We start from the raw sequence: 18,351 nt of genomic DNA on the forward strand, positions 1-18,351 counted from the left end.
TCGTATCCGTACGTCTCATTGTGTCTTTGAAACATGTATTTTTGAAGAACTGTATCGGAAGATGACAATTTTCATTACTTGGTGGTATAGTAGGTATTGGTCTACTTGCGTGCCTACTCAAGTATCTGCTACTTCTCTTTTAATAAGGATTCTAAGCATCGGAACGACTTGGAAAGCTTTGCAAGAAGTTGACAGTCGTATTGCATTGAGCCCTTGGCTCATCCAGCATCGAGCTAAATACGACTGCATTAAACATTGCGCGCTTGAGCTGACCTCCCCACTGGACTTGGAGCGACTGCTCAACCTGGCAGGAACGACGTGCCTTATTCAGTCACCACCAAGTCTTCTTCCTGGCCCTCTTCTGCTCCAAGGGCTCTGAAAAGACGAAGCCCAACTTCCCGAAGAACCCTGGGCCTGGTCCGTCGCACGGTAGGCGGTCCCAAAGGCGCGAGGTTCGCTCCGCGGCTTGCGAGCAGCAAAGAACCGCCTCACAAATTCTGGAGTGACGAGGTAATTCTTACCACCTCCGAAAGTTGGATAAATACGGGTAAGAAAATCGTAGAAGTGGGCAGCTACTATGCCCATGCCGTCCCTTAACGCCGCAGGCCATCCGGAAACGACCAGCGTTAATGTGAGCATTGCCCATGGCAAGAACTCGACGGGTATTTGGACGATGAAAAAGCTCGCCTTTCTCCCTCGGTTGTCTTGGGAATACGTGTAAACGAAAGCCATGATCAACGCTGAGTCGAGAAAATATCAGTATAGGCAAGCATAATTTTGGTACCACGGCAAGCTCACCAGAAGTGAAAATTACACTATTCAATAGACAACCTGCCGTGAGCTTTGGGCTGTCAGTACTGGCAATTCAAGGAGGCTACATTGGAAAGCAGGAAGGGTCTATGAAAATAGTGACAAATCAATAGGATATATAGTTATAGAGATGTAGGGCACCATAACCACCAGTGTGAACAGGTTCATCACACTAGCTATCTCACTGGTCGTCCCACCATACCCACAACGCATATAGCTCCGGTAAAAATCAGTTGTGGAGCTATACGGGATGCAGGGGCGATCTCCCTCGTTTCCAGGAACCGCTTCAGCTGATGCTGCGCTGGGCGGGCAGATATACGAGGTGGCAAGTAAACAGATGAAAAAAAGAAATGACAACAATAACAAAGATAGGCGCAGAGCAAGATTGGGAGACAACGAGGGTCGAAGTCATCGCTTGCAGATGAGACTGGGATGTTCCCACAACTTACCATGATGATGGAGGCTACGAAGGACACATAAGTGAAAAAATCACCGGGTGCACTGAACCGGGGAGATTCAGTCTCCAGGCGACTGCCATAGGTAAACACTACCGGCAGTTAGCACGCCCGTTCATCGGAACAGCGCAAAAGCCATACTAAAGTAGAGATCAAAGATCAGGGAAAGGCCTGGTCCAGTGATCATAAACGGCGAGAACAGCCTCCATATCTCTGGTAGAGTCTTGAAGACAAGGCGACGAAGGAACAGTACATAGTAACCGCTGAGAAGGCCACCATGTACCAGTATAGACTGTAGAAAGGTAAGTGCAGTGAGTGTTCTAAAAGAGAGTCAGTTATGGGTCCTGATATCAAACACGAGTGATGTGGCGTACCTAGTAACAGGAGGAGCAGCCCAAAACTGGTCCATTGTGATTGCAAGGAAGCTGCTATGATGAGCAGTCACGGTTATAATCCTGTGATCTGAGTACAGATACTATTCAAGACACATCATTCAGTGTCGCCGAAAGGGACGCGGCGTTCAGAGTTGTTTTAACACCAACAAAATTGGGTTAATGGGAAAGAAAGAAAAGGACAGAAAGTAAGTTCTTATAGTGTGTGTATTTCCTAGCTCCAATGCGGCATCTGTTTATCCGTTCCGGCATGTGTGCGACCCACAGGGTTATACCCATTGCGGCAGTTTATATCATCATTTCTGTACGTAATGATGTCCTGGTGTTTCAGTGCCTGGTTAATTGATAACTAACTCCTCCGTGGAAAAACTTCAATGACTAACTATAGCCACCCTATATTTCAGGCATAGCTGGGTGTAAATGGATTGTCATATCCAGGGATGGGTCCTTAGTGGTCCATGATGCTCCTGGAATAACGGGTTACTGATGCTACTTGCGAGCTAATTCAGTATGCAATGTGTCGCTATACACCCCATCTCTCAAAGAAGCACCGATCTACGAAGACGTCCTGTTCGACGCCCGGAATTGCCGTAGGACCCAATAAGTCAGGGTAGTGGTGTCAAGCCAAGTAAGTTCCTAATAGACCAGGAGGCTCTTTCCTCTATTCGATTGTTGGCCTTGGCCGCCGCTTCTTCATCCTGAGACCATGAACCCTACAAGGGGCTAGTGAAAGCGGTGCCTCGGACGGCAAGTCGTCCGTCCCTGCCCTCAATCCAAACATCCCAGATTGCGTAGCCTTTTCCGGATTTGGGTTTGCCGCATACTGCCAACTCCTCATCAACATATAGAGGAGCTATGTTCCTATACTCAATGTGCGTGACAGCCAATTCAAACTTACTCAGATGGCCCTGCAGAGCCGCGAGAAGCAACGCCAAAGTCAACGGCCCATGTACGAGAAGGTTGCGGTAGCCTTCAACGTCTTGTGTGTAGGTTTTGTCGATATGTATAGAATGAGCGTTGAAAGTAAGAGCCGAGAAGCGGAACAGCAGGGTTTTGTTAGGTATGAGTCTGTGGAGAAAGTATGAACCTGAGGGTGCTACGCGCCACCGAGCACCGTTAGCAAAGATTTAGTGACTGGCAATCTTCGAGGAATCTCGCACATCTTATAGCCCTATTTTCCATGTCAAAACCAGCCTTGTCATGACTTAATTGCTCGGGAGTCTTCTTGCGCATGAACAATAGATTCCTAGTCTCAATGACACAAGCATCGCCAACGTCTTCCTCGGCTTCCTTCCATATCCGCTCTCTAATATTGCGATGGTCTTCGCCCTCTTGAACTGCGCCGATCCGCCTTTCAATTCTGACCATAACCTTTTCTTCGCCTGACCGGCCCTTCATCACCACGTCACGAATAGTTTCGATACAAACGGCGCGGCTGCCATTGAGAACCAGGCCGTTTGGAGTGGAGAATCTTACACTTCCACCAGCCCACAAGCGCCGATCAAAGGGACTCCCTGGGGCATGTAAGGTGTCTGTACCGTCTGGAAGGATCTGCGACAACGTGACCTGGGGAGGGAAGTAGACTAGATGGTGGCCTGCTGGCACGGGAAATCTGCTGTGTGCGGAAGGAAGCTCATTTGACGCTGGGGTTAGCGTGGGAAGAAGTTCGGCCAAAGTTAAGCTCAGGAGGTATGACGGCTGGGGATGTAGATAATCAAAAGTCAAGGGAAGGCGTCGTGATGTCAAATCTCGATGTAGCCTTTCGGAAAGAGACGAGCATGCACGTAATGAAGCCGGCAGTATCCGCCATTGTTGTTGCTGTTGTTGCTGCTGCTGCCATGAACGCAGTAATAGTCGCATCCGTCTGGAATCCAAACTGAACATGCGCATTTGGACTAATAAGATCACCAGGCCCTAGCGGACAGATTGAACCATCAAAAACAAACAACTCGGAGATGATTACACGGGCGTAAACGAGTTCGAATTTCGACTAGTTATGTCAGCCGCAGCTGTGGAAAGGAACAACTCACAAGCTCTTGGCAGGAGTACAAAATCGTGAGGCAAGCAACCTAAACCCAGTGGATCTCCGAAGTACTCATAGCCCTGCCATGGAGCCTCTCAAGGTCGCATTCCTCGGCCCTGTCGCGTCATTTTCCCACCAGGTCAGAAATTCATCAGGTTGGATTTCACCATAGTCATATTACTAACCAACCCTTTAGGCCGCAGTTGAAAGCTTTGGGTCTTCAGCTGAACTTTTACCCCACGTATCGTTTCCGGACGCTTTCGCAGCATTGCAAGGAGGCAGAGTCGATTATGCTATCATCCCTTGCGAGAACTCAACCAATGGCTCGGTTGTTCAGACTCTAGATCTCTTGGCGGACCCGAGTGGCCTCTACAGTGATGTGAAAGTGTGCGGGGAACATTATCTGACAGTTCACCACTGTCTTCTCACTCGAAAGGGTCTCTTCCCACCTGGTCAGCGAGATTACAGCTCCATCACCAAGTTATATACCCACCCGCAGGCATGGGGCCAGTGTGATACTTTTCTTGAAAAAACTTTCAAAGGCATCGAAAGACAAGATGTCTCGTCAACCTCCAAGGGCGCTGAGATCGTGTCGAAAGAGACGACAGAGCGATGTGGAGCAATAGCTAGCCGCTTTGCTGCCGAACATCACGGTCTGGATGTATCAGAGGAAAACATTGAGGACAAGGCCAATAACACCACCCGCTTCCTGGTGCTCAGAAATGTGAAATCGGAACGTACAGGCCGGCTGGTCTTCCAATATGTCAACGGTTCCCCAGCGCAGAGACAGACTTCTACTACACCAACAGCGCAAAAGACTTTGATCTCATTCATGATTCGCCAGGACTGCCCGGGTGCTTTGGCAGATGCTCTCTTGATCTTCAAGGATCGTGGCATGAATCTGACGAGCATAAATTCTCGACCGAGTCAGATAAGGGCGTGGAAGTATGTATTCCTGGTCGAAGGCCAATACGTCCCAACAAGTGAAAATGCGGATGCGGTATCTAAGATCATTGATGGGCTACAATTTGTAACTGAGGGTTGCAGGCATTTGGGAACATGGGCGGATCAGCTCGTAGATGTCTAAGCGTCGTTACTGGTGAGGAAAGGGTGCAGAGGGTTTATAGTGCTTTTGTAGCTTGCAATACTTCATATAGACACATCGTATCGATACCCGAATTAAAAAAAAAAAATGAGTTCTATGAAGCAGTTCAATTGCCGTGTAGGCCTCGTGTGTCATGCGCAACCAGATTTACAGGCATCTACAGGACCTGTATATAACATGAAAAGGAAAGCAGGATTGGTTTCCTTCCGTTATAAGAAGAAGCGCACACAGAAGCAACAAAAGAAAAACACAACGAAGAAAGATCCAGTGCTAACAAGCACTGGAACCAACAGTCTAAACGCGCTAGCCCAAGTGTTATACGATCGACAGCCCTTGATGAACAGTTATAGGTTCGACATAACAGATCTATCATCCTTTCGAACTGGAATATAAAACCTAGTGCCACCCTAGACTGTCTACATAACCTCTGTGAACATGTTACGGAGCTTGGATGGCCCTGCTGCTATGATGTCAGCAAGTTGCACGGTTGCACAAATAAGGAAGCACATACTTCTAAGCAGCTTCATAGGAGATTGACTGGGCAACGGCAAGGTGTGTACCATTGCGGCCATGTTGCCGGGAGAGCCGCCATCACGAATCACGGGGCGAGCCGTCAGAAGGTCCGAACTGGAATCTTCTGGCCGTTCATCCTCGCTCTCTGCGAGGCCGCTGAACCGTCAATCTATAGGGAGTGGTTAGCACACGAATAACACCGACATTGAGTTAAACATACCGTCGTAGAATTCATCCTCGTCATCGTAGTCAGCAAGCTGTTCAAAGTTGACCTTGTACCGAAGGATGGCTCCGATACCACCGAAACCTTTGACAAACTGATTTCCTTCACTGGACTTGTCGGAGACGAACTCCAGGGTTGCTCCAAAGTCCTTGTAGCTTTCAGCAAGCCACTCAAGGAACGACTGCTGCTCGCTCACTTCCATCTCAGCGCCAGTCTCCTTGTCCATGAACAGTTCACGGTTCTCTTCCTGTGACTTGGTAGTGTGGATGACGACATCCGAACCGCTGGAGCTCTTGAGAACGTGCCGGGTAACGTCAAGGTTCTCATATACGATCAGTGTCTCCGCCGCACCAAGCTCCAAAGCCTTCAATGTATCGTCAATGCCATAACAGACCTTTCCAGTATCCTGACTGATTTCTTCGAAATACTTTCCGATAAGCTTCTTCTCCTGAACAAATTTGACGTTGCTCAAGGTCTCAGATGCCAGTTCGATAGCCTGGTTAAAGCCGTTCTCGCCACCATAAGACACGTCGACAACCTTGATGACCTTAGCCTGCAATCTCTGGTCGAACATATCGGACTGATTCAGGTCGTTTTTAAAATCGGCAGAACCGGCCAAGATCAATCCTGCAACATTGACCTTGTCATTGGTGATGTAGTTCTGAACAGCCAACTCGGCAATCTTGCGTACGTAGTTGTGGCGCTTCTCCTCACGAAGACGAGCGAAACGCAATGCTGACTGACCACCACGGCCGTGCTTCTTGGGCAGATCAACGCTCAACTTTTGCAGGATTTCTCTGGTGTTGCCGCTCAAGGTACCGAACAGGGCACCGTTTCCATCCATGACGATGAAACCAAACTTCTGATCGGATTCAAGAAGCTCACTAAGAGCCTCAGTGTGGAACTTGTTATCACAGAGATACAACGAGGTGTTGATTGGCTTGAAAGGCTCGAAATCAATGTTGATCTTGCGCTCCTTTCCTTCAGAGGTGATAATTTCACCGCAATAAACCACTAGACCATTCGGCGGCACCTTATTGTAGAGCTTGAGACGTTGTTGCGTCGAAGTAATAGCGGAAAGGACGGAAAGACGGTTGACACGAGACTTGATGTTAGACGCAGTGCCCTGTAATATGTGATTAGCAACTTTACTGGACTGGCCGTGTCTCCCTCAGTCAAGCCACTTACAAACTCTTCCGCCAACATCTTTGCTGCTCTAGAAATCTGATCCTTGGGGGCTGCAAAGAAGAACCGATAATTAGAAGTATTCTAATGACGAGTTGACTGGACGGAAGACGTACGAATGATAAGAGAGATCATGGAGGTTCCGTTTCCTCTAGCGGCCTCAAGCCGCTTAATGAGTTTCTTCACCTTCCATATCTCGATGTTCTTCTCCGCTTCGTTCGGCTGAGCCGCGCTCATGTTGGGCGAGGCAACAATATGATACGACCAGAAGACGTTAAGTGTGTGGCTTGCTGGTGCTAGAATACTAACTGTCAGCGGTGAAAAGAGAAAGGGAACTGAGGTGACAATGGTTCTATGACCACAAAGACAAAGGTGAACGGGAAAGAGATGATTAAGTCACATACCTCACGGCTGGTCGATTTGCCGTCCAAGTCCAGCGGGGTGTTTAAGCAATTTTCATCAGGCACCGTGGGGGGGCGGCCGACGACACAAGGAACGACGAATGGGCCGGCGGTCGCCTGTTTACGATGACATAAGCTGGAACTCGCACAAGGGGGATCAATAATCACCACAACGCTTGTATAGAGGCCATGCGATCCATGTTGAGGCGGCGGAGAGAAAAGTTATGGTTATAAAATGCGAGAGAGAATCGAATCAAAGGCCTCTGCATTTGCATCATTGTTAGGCTTATCGATCTTACTCAACATAGCGACCGCAAGGCTTCAAAGATCAAGTGGGATGGATCGGAGTGCGGTTCCTGGATATACCATACTCCGTAATCCAGATACGATCCAGCATTTGCGAGTCACTTAACCAGAGAACTGCACCGAGAAGTTGGTGAAGGATTGCCCGAGGCTGTGGCTCATTTCATACTAATACTAACGGTACTACTGCCCACGTAACGTCTTTGTCGGTGTTCCTAGGAGTGGGCTGGGAGGTCGCTACCATTCGGTCTACCTTACCTATCGACTAACTAGGTCGCCTACTATCATATTTCATATATGGCACAACCTAGCATGAGCCTGGGTCTTCACAGTTGGTCATCTCTCTAAGATCAGTGATCAATTACTCTGTGATCAGTTCAAAATGTAACACTCCGCTTCAACGGCCTCAAAAGCGAAGTCTTCGGGAACTCCGAAGCAAAATCTTGACACTACCCTGAGAACATGCAAGAAAGAAACCGTCCATGATATCGCAGGCTGAACCACCTCATCTGGAGTACATAAATCAATGTGGTGAACCAAATGCCATTGATGGCTTATCAATAATGCAAGGACAACTATCTACAAAGCCGGTTGGAACTCCATGTACCTGTGCAGTATTAGTTCCAAGAGGAACCCCACATTCGCTCCCGAAATTCGCCAGAAGCTCCCGGGGTCCTTTCTATCGTGGAATAATTTCTCATTGGACTTACCAATCAAGATTTCTACCCTTGCCTTTCTCGGAGATAACCTGATCGTATCCATTAGCTAGACTACGGAGTGCTATACTACACCTTATCTTTGTCCTGGACATCGTGCAAGCTGATCCTGTGGCTACGCCTATAAGAAATCGCTGATAGTGACGACCATTCAACTTACACTCTGAGATTATCCGCCACCTAAAGCGACGCCCTAATATTATTTCGCCGATAGCTGATTTGTCTCCTCAGCAGCCTTGATTGTACTTCTGCACTCAATAAATAGACCCGGTCTTTCCATGGTTTCCTTTCCCTGATCGCTCTTCCCCCTGACTCTTCCTCCTTTGTTGTTGTTGTTGTTGTTGTTGTTGTTGTTGTTGCTGCTGCTGTTGTTGTTGTTTTGAGAAAATCGATCAAGCAGCAAGTAGCTTGGTTCACGACCGGAAGCTTCTGTCCCCTGGCAAGGGACCTTAAACGAATCATACACAATGCCTGAATCCACAATTCCTACAGCTGCTGGTGCCCAGGCTTCTAGCTCACATAGGCCAATTGCGCCTGGCAGGTCGAGCGTTGATTCAGCAATTGAGCCTGATGTATATCCTTATGGGCTTGCAACGAGCAGTGGCAGCTATTCAAGAGTAGAAAATAGCTATCCGAGGCCAAGGTAAGTCGCCCACTCACCGTGAAAGCATACCACGCCAGCTCGGTTTAACTATGTCTTGCGCTACACAGATCAGCCTCCATCTCCGCGCGGTTCAGACAGGCAGGGGGGGTCAATAGCATCGACAATTTTGCTCGGTCATGGCAGCGAGCTGCGTATTTTCCAGAGGTCTTACCTCGACGGTCCTCGTTTGTGGTAGACTCTGACGAAGAATGGGCTGGAACTACAAACGACATCTTCAGGCCACAAGAATACTCGGGACATGAGGCCGACTTTACACGCCCTTTGTTGGGTGCTGATGGAGGAAATGAAGACAATGGCATGACCGGCCAGCTGAGCAAAAGGACGTCAAATGCAGACATTTTTGAACCATCGCTTGGGGGTTCGTACGGAACGATTTCTTCCCGCGTTAGTGCAACGACACGGAAGCATGCGATCCAATTGCACAGAGAGCAACAAAGTCATGGGGATACATCTGTGGGCTATGAAAGGGAACCGGTTCTTGTAAAACAAGTGCATCATGAAGACGGTACAAGAGAGTGTATTGTTGTCGGCCAATCTACGGTTCCACAGACGATCTTCAATTCCGTCAACGTTTTGATCGGTGTTGGTCTGTTGAGCTTGCCGCTAGCTCTGAAGCATGCAGGCTGGCTTCTCGGCCTGCTATTTCTACTATTTGCTGCAGTAGCGACGAACTACACGGCAAAGATCCTTGCAAAGTGTCTTGACGTTGATAAGAGTATTGTCACTTACGCTGATCTAGCATACATTAGCTTCGGTCACCACGCACGCTTAGCGACAAGCCTCTTGTTCTGCTTGGAACTAGTCGGGGCTTGCGTCGCACTGGTTGTGCTTTTTGCGGACAGTCTGCAGGCTCTCATCCCAGGCTTGAGCCTTCTTCAGTGGAAAATAGTATGCGGACTTATGCTTATTCCCCTCAACTTTTTACCATTGCGACTTCTCAGCGTGACAAGTATCCTCGGTATACTTTCTTGTACCTCTAGTATGTGTGCCTTCTTCCCGAACCCACTGTATTTCCGAGAAGCTAACATTGTCGAAGTCGTCATTATCACTTGTATTGATGGGCTTACGAAACCAACCGCCCCGGGATCTCTCCTTCAACCAGCCAGGACGTATTTATTGCCTGACAAGTGGGCCACTCTTCCTCTTAGCTTTGGGCTCATAATGTGTAAGTCTTATCACTTGCTAGGGGTAGCTTAGGAGAAGGCACTGATGTTCAAGTAGCACCATGGGGTGGCCACGGCGTATTTCCAAATATATACCGCGATATGCGGCATCCACAGAAGTATGGGAAAAGTCTCTGGGTCACTTATATTTTTACGGTAAGCGGGTTTCGGCAACATCTTGAAAGGCAAACGCACAGAGAATCGTGCATAATTTCCCAACAAACAGGAAATAGTGTTCTCAAGTGCTAATTGAAATATTTGTCCTAGTATTCTCTTGACTGCACGATGGCCATAGTGGGCTGGATCATGTTTGGAGACGATGTTCGAGATGAAGTCACTGCCAACATCCTACGTACAGACGAATATTCGCAGGTATTGTCTATTTGCATGATCATGTTTATCGCCATCATTCCAATCACTAAAGTACCATTGAAGTGAGTACCATTTCACATGTTGTCATCTTGTGTAATCTGAAAAAAGAACATGAATTATTGATTGACGGATGTAGTTGCCGACCGCTCGTGGCCACAGTCGAAGTCCTCTGTGGACTTGGGTCACACCCTGAACTTCAGACAGATCCCAAAAGCACAAAAGCCATGGTTCAGAACCTTTCAAGAGCTTTTATACGCATCCTTGTCGTGGTCAGCATTGTTTTCATGGCAGTGCTCTTCCCTTCTTTTGATCGAATTATGGCGCTGATGGGGTCAGCTTTATGTTTCACGATCTGCATCATATTGCCGGTTGCCTTCCACCTGAAGATATTTGGCAACGAGATAAGTCCAAGAGAACGGGTACTGGACTGGTGCCTTCTAATAACTTCCTCGATATTGGCCTTGATTGGGACTGCATGGTCCATTCTCCCGCAGGATGCTATCTCTGCACTATGAATGTGCGGATAGCAGCTCTTTCTTGTTGTCCCATACGACACTATTATCACTTGACGATAATTGAAAAATTGTTCCTTGTTTTTCCAGGGTTCAAGATTTCCTTTTTGAAGGGTTTGGCGTTGTAGCCGCCAACTTGATCCCAAAGTTGGAATATCAGCTTGGATGTCTGCTTGGTCTTAGCCAACGCAAAGCCCATACTAGACATTATGTCTTGCAACCTGCTTTCGGTGAGGTAGCGCGAATTGGTAACGCAGGAGAGTGGGAGAACCAGAAACAGGCTTGGGATAATATCAAGAGAAGAACCGGAGGGGGGCGACGTGGTCAAGAAGGATATACAGCGCTTCAACATTTCACCCCGACCGGCGGCATCTGGAACAAAATTGAGGACCAAGGAGAGACTGATAATATGGAACCTATCGGACTCATTTTGGGGAAGAGGCCTTTTCATGAAATCCTGTTTCAGGATCCCCGGTTCTTGAGAATTCAGATCTATCCTAGTGACGTCCAGTAATCTGTTCATTGAACAAGCGTTCTTTGTGCTTAGAGCTCCAATCTCGAGTACTCGGAGCTTGTAGGGTGTATTTTCTATTGGCAGTAACCGGGGAGCTATCCAATCAACTAAGACCTTGCTAGAGTCGCCTCCACGATCTAAAGACTGGCCAAGTTTGCTTGCGAGCTGGTAGCTTTCCAAGCCGCCATTTTCCTGGATTTGCGCCTCGATCTTTCCAACTAAGACATCATCACCGGCCCGTACAGCTTGGGCAAGCGCTTTGAGTAGTCGATGGTGTGATCGAATGAGATTTCGAGTAGCTTTCGCCGACAAGGCCGCATGCTTTGCCCGGACAGTGGGGGGACGGGTGCGGGACAGAAGACCAGGTCTTTTTCTCAGTTGTTTGTTAGAAGGCCCCATGTCTCGGCCTATTGATTCTGCTGCCCTGACAGTATCCTTGCGTGTGAGTCGTAGTGTCTGCGCGGGCAAAAGCCGTCAACTCGGCTCATTCAACTCTTGTCGAAATCATTGATGGCTTCGACACGCGAGAAACCGCCTATACACGTGACCATAACGGATACACTATGCCGAAAGAAGACAGACTCGACAGACTAGCCCGTTCGAGTTGTGGTCGCCAAGAGATCCAAACCATCCGACACGGAGGGCAGGTCAGGTGACCCACAGAGTCAACCGTAGGGTTTTCATTAAGCGAATACCTTCCAAATAATTCGACACTCGACACTGCGACAATCAACACGACAGCGCCGGACGATAGCCATGGCTCCCAAGGTGGAAAACAAGCAAGGTAGGTACAATTTATGCGATTCATCCGTCTTCTTGAAATTTGCAGATTTGTTCTTGTCGAAAACCCGGTTTTGTGATCCTCGAATGGCATCTACATGTGGCGGTACTTCGGGGGATAAGGCCCTCTCAGCACGAACGAAAAAAAGGCATTCCCGATGAACGATTCGAGCCCTGTGTTTCCCCCGTTATTGTCAACTTGCATGGATCTTATTTCGAGCGAGCGATGGGCTATATTTTATTTTGAAGTGACGGACGGGCTGACATTCTGGATCTATAGGCAAGACCAAGCCCAGCGACAAGGCTGGTGCTGCCGCCAAGGCAGTCATTAAGGGTGCTGGCGTACGTTCTCACAAGGCTTCAAATCCGCCCATGCTCTGTTCGGTGCTAAATGTCATATAATTTTTCCAGGCGCACAAGGCTCGTAAGGTCCGCACCTCTACGACCTTCCACCGCCCCAAGACCCTTCAGCTTTCCCGGTCGCCCAAGTACCCCCGCAAGTCGATCCCCCATGTCCCTCGCCTCGATGCGCACAAGGTCATCCTCTACCCTCTCAACACCGAGAGCGCCATGAAGAAGATCGAGGAGAACAACACCCTGGTCTTCATCGTCGACGTCAAGTCCAACAAGCGCCAGATCAAGCTCGCCCTCAAGAAGCTGTACGACGTTGACACCGTCAAGGTCAACACTCTCGTCAGGTACGACGACCTATCCCATAATCATTGATGTACTACAGAAGTCGGAATATCTAACCTTCCTTTAGACCCGATGGACTGAAGAAGGCCTTCGCCCGTCTAACCCCTGACGTTGATGCTCTGGACATCGCTGCCACCAAGCTTGCCATCGTCTAGATACATTTCATTTAGGGTTTGGGTGAATTTTTATTTTGCGCGGTGGTCCATAAATATCAGTCATAAAGTTAGCTGCCAATGCTTGAATGAGGGCTGAATGATCGTTTCCAAAAAAGAAAGAAGAGGGAATTACTCAAATGCATGAATACCACGAATAAATCTGGTTCTAGACCCGTAGATTTTAAGCCATCGCCGTGGACTCTAGCTTAGGCTACTTGCCTTTCCTAGACCCAGTGTAAGTCGAGGTACATCTCTATATATGTTACAGTATTACACGCGCAGACAATCAGAGCAGAAAAGCTAGTTTCCGGTACGCTCACGGTGCTATTCCATGTGGCAAAGCCAGCACGTCCTTTCTATTGGTATGACTGATATAATACATGAGGTACCCGTTTACATGCAGGGTGGCGGCAGACGTGCTCTATGCATGAGCTCGCTGCTTTTCGACAGTAGAAGACAAGAAATATACATCTATCCACGCAGGGCTTCGAGATGCTTCAGAATCGCAAGGTTCGAGTCCATCCACCGCTCAACACAGTTCTGCGCGCATGATTCCTCGGGTTGTTCCAGGCGACCTGACGAGATCTTTCCCGTGATACATTTCTTCCAGCAAACATCCGACAACGAATGGACGGCTAAATGACGACCATTAGCACATTATTGCATTGGAGCATCTCAAGTCGGGGACGAATCGGCCATAGAATAGCGACTCAGTCATATTAACTCACTTTGCTGCATCGTGGCCTTTTGTTGTTCGTTTGCCAGCATCTGGCTCAGTTCGTTCTTGTCGGCATCATTCAGCTTGCTAATATCGACCTGGGTCTGTGCATCCATGGTGCAGGCGGATTTCTGTGAAAAAGACTGAAAGGTAGAATTTGATGATGAAAATTGGTTCAAAAATGGATCGCGAGTATGCTCAGCACAGGTTATGAAGAACAGATGGGATGGTTTGCTGGTCTCCGATGGTTGAGCAACCATCGGAATCAGATGCCCAGAAGAATTAAAGGCGGTGTGACATGGCAGATGCAGATGCGGCCGCAAGCTCGTAGCGCCCGCCGCCGCTCGAACGCATCTATCTAATGTGGAGCAAATCATTCTTTGGGCTACGGAAAATCAACAAGCTTTTGGTGTTTTGTTTCGCAATATCTCACTCCTGTCCCTCTTTTAATCAGGCACGCAAAATTGCCCTTGCTTTCTTATTGTCGGCTACATATTCCAAAATGCCCCCGGTACGGACCTCGCGCAATCGCAAACCGCCCCCGGCAGGCTTCGATGATATAGAGGATACACTGCTGGAGTTCAGTAATAAGATGAAAGATGCGGAGAATGCATCGCATGACGGAAAGAAGAAGCACGAGATGCTGTGGCCCATATTCCAGATCAGCCATCAGAGTAGGTGGTCTTCCATCCAAGTCATATCCCAGTTGTCGACCGTTCCAAGTCACTCATAATATGACACACAGGGTCCAGATACGTATATGACTTGTACTACGAGAAAGAAGCCATATCAAAACAGCTGTACGAATGGCTTCTGAAGAACAACTATGCGGACGCCAACCTGATCGCTAAATGGAAGAAGCAAGGCTACGAAAAGGTTACTATCTACCCGTTCTCTACTCTTGCTCTTATGTCTCCTTCTGTCATTATCCGAGCGATACTACCATGAAGTTCGCCTGCCAAGACCTGGAATAAGATTAATCTACTAACACGTACCATGTCTTCAATACAGTTATGCTGCCTCCGGTGCATTCAGACGAAGGAAACGAACTTTAATGCAACTTGCATCTGCCGGGTACCCAAGGCGCAGCTCAAAGAGGATCAAACAATTCAATGTGTTAGCTGTGGGTGCCGCGGTTGTGCTAGCAGCGACTAGCCTAATCTCGAAAACGAAATTTCCTTCCTGTATTTTAGCGTATTCGGGTTCCGTTCAATAAGTTGAAAGGCACAGGTCATGCAGGTTAGACCTTTCTTTGGTACGGCGTTAGGTCAGGAATTGAGAACTCAGATATCTTTTCCTTCCATGAACTATTTCCTCATACGGTGCCCTTCGAACATTTATTCCGTTTCTGCTTGCTTCACGCATCAGTCGACACCGACCCACTAGGCTCTGCTCATCATTCAGAGAACTATACCGAACTCCATATCACCTTAAATGGAACTGGGACCTAACACGCTTCTACGCTCTTTTACACTTTACAAATTACAGAAACAATGCAAATTGTGCGCTCTTGTAGTGGAAACTAACTAAATATGTGCTCGGTAAATCACCAAACAGTCCGGGGAGCAAGCAAAAAGAACTGAAACGACACGCAAGCGGAAAAGCAGAAACTCAAGTTCGTTTAGACATCACATACTCATGTACATCTTACCAAATGTCGTCATAAAGGTCGTAACAAGGTCATTCCAGGTCCGGTATATGTCATAACCGACTACCACCCTTTTAAACTCCAAGCAACCCCATCTGCTCAGAAGTGAAATAAACACGCAAATATTCAAAGCGCCCTCCTCCCCATTAAACCCCGTTGTCTACCAGCAGGATCAGACAATCTGCCGATTTAGTGCGCCATCCAGAAAGAAAATATGACTTCCCCGAGGCGCTCGCTGCGAATTATTGTTTTGTTTGGCTTCAATTTTACCTTCATCGCCCAAGCCCCCAACCTCCTGGCTTTAGGCTTTAGAACAGAGGTGTGTTGCTTCGATGACTGCACGAAGGCCTCGGTGGGTATGATTTCGCTCTTGACGGTTCTTCCTTGTTCATACCTCCGATCTTCTGGAATCCCTGCAAAATATCCACGCCATCGATTTCCGCCGGGCTTTCATCAAAAAGATGAAACGAGAAGAAATCCTCATGTGAAGAGTCCAGATAACGTGCAGAGTCAGTTACTTTGGAAGGCGACTCGGGGAAAAGAAGGCTTTTAGCTTTGGTCGATGATTGCAACGGTTGCACCCCCAGCCTGTTGTTGGAATTCAATGATGTGATATCTGCCAGTATATTGCCATTTGATCCGCCAGCGTCTGTTCGAGTACGCTTTGCAGACCGCTTCTCTGGCGAGCCGTATGCTGGGGTTGATATATTATCCGGAACAGGATCCGCAAAGACATCGAAGCCAGTATGGAGATTTTCACTCGGCGTGAACGTCTCGTCTTGGATATTGAAAGCCGGGCTCCAAGGAAGATCTTCATCGTTGAGGCCCAAATGCTTTATCGGGGAATTGACCATGTGTTGGATCTTCTTACGATGGTTCCTGAGATTCGTGTTTGGTGATACTGAAGGTGGTGGTTTAGCGGGTTTCTTGAATTTGATGACAGGCGTGATAGGAGGGGGTAGCATGCTGATATATTCCCCACGGAGGGGCGATGAACCAACAACTAATCCTGAGTCCTTCAAGATGCCACACTGACTTGGGCTAATATCGTGGGAAGAACTTCGAATTCGAGCTATCTCTTCCTCTGCCCGACCACGCTTAATTCGTGGCGGGTCTATGTCTAAATCCGAAGTTAGAATATGCCCAGCTTTGCTTGGTCGCATAGCTGAGGACTCTAGCGACGAGAAGTATCCACTGTCATTCACTGCGTTTTGTTTCCTTTTAGTGGTGATGGAAACGATTCCTGAAGTGATGGTTTGAGATGGCGTTGGAGGGGTCCCTTGTCGAGTGTAACGAGGGGGCACAACAGGAGGTGACGAATGTATGGTTTGGAGCGGTGATGACCGAGGACCAAGAGTCTGCACAGTACGGTTGGTATGTTCGTCACTCGTGTCTTCTTGAAGAGCAGGATCAGAAGCAGGGAGCGTGGCATCAGAAGATAGATCCACAGGCTTCGAATGTTTTCCTGTCGGTTGGTATGCTGGGGGCGGGATTGCCCATGTAGTAGTACTTGAAGTATGCGGACGCGCTGTGTCCTTCTGAGGCGCTGCCGGAAGAGGAAGGCTGGACATGGTTGCGCGGCGTAGTGGCTTGTCTTTGAGGAATTGAGCTTCCATTCCAGGCTCAATAGCCCAGTAGTTGCCTTTCCCTGGATCATCCTTAGGCCTTTCTTGCTTGATAAATGCTTTATTCAGGCTGAGATTGTGCCGAATGCTGTTCTGCCAGCCTGGGTCACTATTCTTGTAATACGAAAACGTATCCGAGATCCACTTGTATATTTGCGCTAATGTCAATCGCCTGTTTGGCGCACGAAGTATAGACATGCCAATCAGCGTTGCATAGCTATAAGGCGGCTTTGTACCATCGTCTTCTATCGGAGGCATTTCATGAGGTTCCGGTAAGCGCATAGAACTAGGTTCCTCCCGCTTCTGCTTCTTTGTTTGTCGTTCCTTCAGTGGCGCTGCATCCATGAGTGTCCTCTTCAAAGGTTTGGGTATGAATGAGGGTTCGGGGAAGTCTGCAAAATTATCGCTGTTGGGTTCATCTGATGATTGGGTTTCCTTTGGAGACTGTTTCCCTGAACTGGAAGTGGAGAATGTCGTGAATAACGCGGATTGGGGCATTGAAGAGGAAGAAGCAGCGGTGTGGTGATATCCGAAGGAGGGGTGTTTGGAAGGAGAATCTGTTATAAATTCTGGAGCGGGGGGCGCTGTGATGGGAACATATCCTAGATTTCCATGTCCAGAAAACAGGCTACTTGAGCCGCGAACGGCTTTTGCCGGCGAAACGTTGTGCGTCGTAGAAGCGGTCGCATTTAAGAATTGACCTTGTGTCGACGGCACATGCTCAACAGGCTGCAGAGGTAAAGGTGAGGGCTCTAAGCGGGGTCGTGGCTTGGGAATCGCTTTTCCACAAGATGTAGGCCGTGAGGTTAGCGGCGCAGAACGTGTCGGGCTCATACTGCCACGATCTATGCCCTGTACCTTGGTGTCAAGGGACTTCCGACGCGGAGCGAACTTCCGCACACCGTGTATGGCAACAGGGCAAAGATTCGGGTTACCTTGGGCTCTAGTAGGGCACCCGCGGAGCAATGAACGGGAGAGCACGCCTTGCTGAGATTATTGAACAAAATCTGGGTGGTGAAATTGCAAATCGCAGTGCGAGAAACGATAATGGTCAAAACATCCAGCGCGTAGGAGCGCGATGCACAGGCAGTAATCTAGAGACAAGGACAGAGAGGGCCTAGGGAAACGGCTATCGTCATCCAAGGCTTGAAAATTGACGTGGTTATCGGAACAAATATGTAGCCAGAAGCAGGCAGCCACTGGAAGGGCGTGGTACGTTGAATAGGCGCGAAGTAGATGATGTATGTTAGATGGTGAGATCGAGAACAGAGCGATGGAGCAAGTGGGTTATCGAAGGAAAGAGTCCCAGAACATAGGCGGCAAGACGGCTCGACTAAGTTCAAATCCCTTTGTCCGGTAAGGTCCGTCCAGGCAAGGT

At 48.4% G+C, this 18,351-nt stretch overlaps 9 protein-coding genes across 9 annotated transcripts; 4 read left to right on the top strand and 5 right to left on the bottom strand.

Annotated features, from left to right (window-relative positions):
- Positions 1-327: 327 nt before the first annotated feature.
- On the bottom strand, positions 328-1,674 carry An17g02180 (uncharacterized protein; the record flags this gene model as incomplete). The annotated part of the gene is made up of 5 exons (XM_001398410.1): positions 328-740; positions 799-841; positions 1,260-1,357; positions 1,407-1,585; positions 1,640-1,674. The coding sequence occupies 5 exons, from the start codon at positions 1,672-1,674 to the stop codon at positions 328-330; spliced, it is 768 nt and encodes a 255-aa protein (XP_001398447.1).
- Positions 1,675-2,370: 696 nt separating this feature from the next.
- On the bottom strand, positions 2,371-3,547 carry An17g02190 (uncharacterized protein; the record flags this gene model as incomplete). Its single annotated transcript, XM_001398411.3, has 2 exons — positions 2,371-2,753; positions 2,818-3,547. 2 exons carry the CDS (start codon positions 3,545-3,547, stop codon positions 2,371-2,373), a joined length of 1,113 nt encoding a protein of 370 aa, XP_001398448.1.
- A 218-nt stretch (positions 3,548-3,765) lies between these two features.
- An17g02200 (uncharacterized protein) lies at positions 3,766-4,767 on the top strand (the record flags this gene model as incomplete). Its single annotated transcript, XM_059745510.1, has 2 exons — positions 3,766-3,819; positions 3,877-4,767. 2 exons carry the CDS (start codon positions 3,766-3,768, stop codon positions 4,765-4,767), a joined length of 945 nt encoding a protein of 314 aa, XP_059606810.1.
- Positions 4,768-5,201: 434 nt separating this feature from the next.
- On the bottom strand, positions 5,202-6,943 carry An17g02210 (uncharacterized protein; the record flags this gene model as incomplete). The annotated part of the gene is made up of 5 exons (XM_059745511.1): positions 5,202-5,245; positions 5,297-5,443; positions 5,519-6,647; positions 6,710-6,759; positions 6,823-6,943. 5 exons carry the CDS (start codon positions 6,941-6,943, stop codon positions 5,202-5,204), a joined length of 1,491 nt encoding a protein of 496 aa, XP_059606811.1.
- A 1,650-nt stretch (positions 6,944-8,593) lies between these two features.
- An17g02220 (uncharacterized protein) lies at positions 8,594-10,391 on the top strand (the record flags this gene model as incomplete). The annotated part of the gene is made up of 4 exons (XM_059745512.1): positions 8,594-8,769; positions 8,838-9,955; positions 10,012-10,109; positions 10,221-10,391. 4 exons carry the CDS (start codon positions 8,594-8,596, stop codon positions 10,389-10,391), a joined length of 1,563 nt encoding a protein of 520 aa, XP_059606812.1.
- A 495-nt stretch (positions 10,392-10,886) lies between these two features.
- Positions 10,887-11,750, bottom strand: An17g02230 (uncharacterized protein; the record flags this gene model as incomplete). The annotated part of the gene is made up of 1 exon (XM_001398415.1): positions 10,887-11,750. The coding sequence occupies one exon, from the start codon at positions 11,748-11,750 to the stop codon at positions 10,887-10,889; it is 864 nt and encodes a 287-aa protein (XP_001398452.1).
- A 357-nt stretch (positions 11,751-12,107) lies between these two features.
- An17g02240 (60S ribosomal protein uL23) lies at positions 12,108-12,982 on the top strand (the record flags this gene model as incomplete). Its single annotated transcript, XM_001398416.3, has 4 exons — positions 12,108-12,135; positions 12,412-12,473; positions 12,543-12,829; positions 12,895-12,982. 4 exons carry the CDS (start codon positions 12,108-12,110, stop codon positions 12,980-12,982), a joined length of 465 nt encoding a protein of 154 aa, XP_001398453.1.
- Positions 12,983-14,202: 1,220 nt separating this feature from the next.
- An17g02250 (uncharacterized protein) lies at positions 14,203-14,855 on the top strand (the record flags this gene model as incomplete). Its single annotated transcript, XM_001398417.3, has 3 exons — positions 14,203-14,374; positions 14,446-14,576; positions 14,712-14,855. The coding sequence occupies 3 exons, from the start codon at positions 14,203-14,205 to the stop codon at positions 14,853-14,855; spliced, it is 447 nt and encodes a 148-aa protein (XP_001398454.1).
- A 2,256-nt stretch (positions 14,856-17,111) lies between these two features.
- Positions 17,112-17,807, bottom strand: An17g02270 (uncharacterized protein; the record flags this gene model as incomplete). The annotated part of the gene is made up of 1 exon (XM_059745513.1): positions 17,112-17,807. A coding segment is annotated over one exon (696 nt), but the record flags the coding sequence as incomplete, so codon positions are not given.
- Positions 17,808-18,351: the final 544 nt, after the last annotated feature.

This window comes from Aspergillus niger (genome assembly GCF_000002855.4).
Source record: "Aspergillus niger supercontig An17".
NCBI lineage: Eukaryota > Fungi > Ascomycota > Eurotiomycetes > Eurotiales > Aspergillaceae > Aspergillus > Aspergillus niger.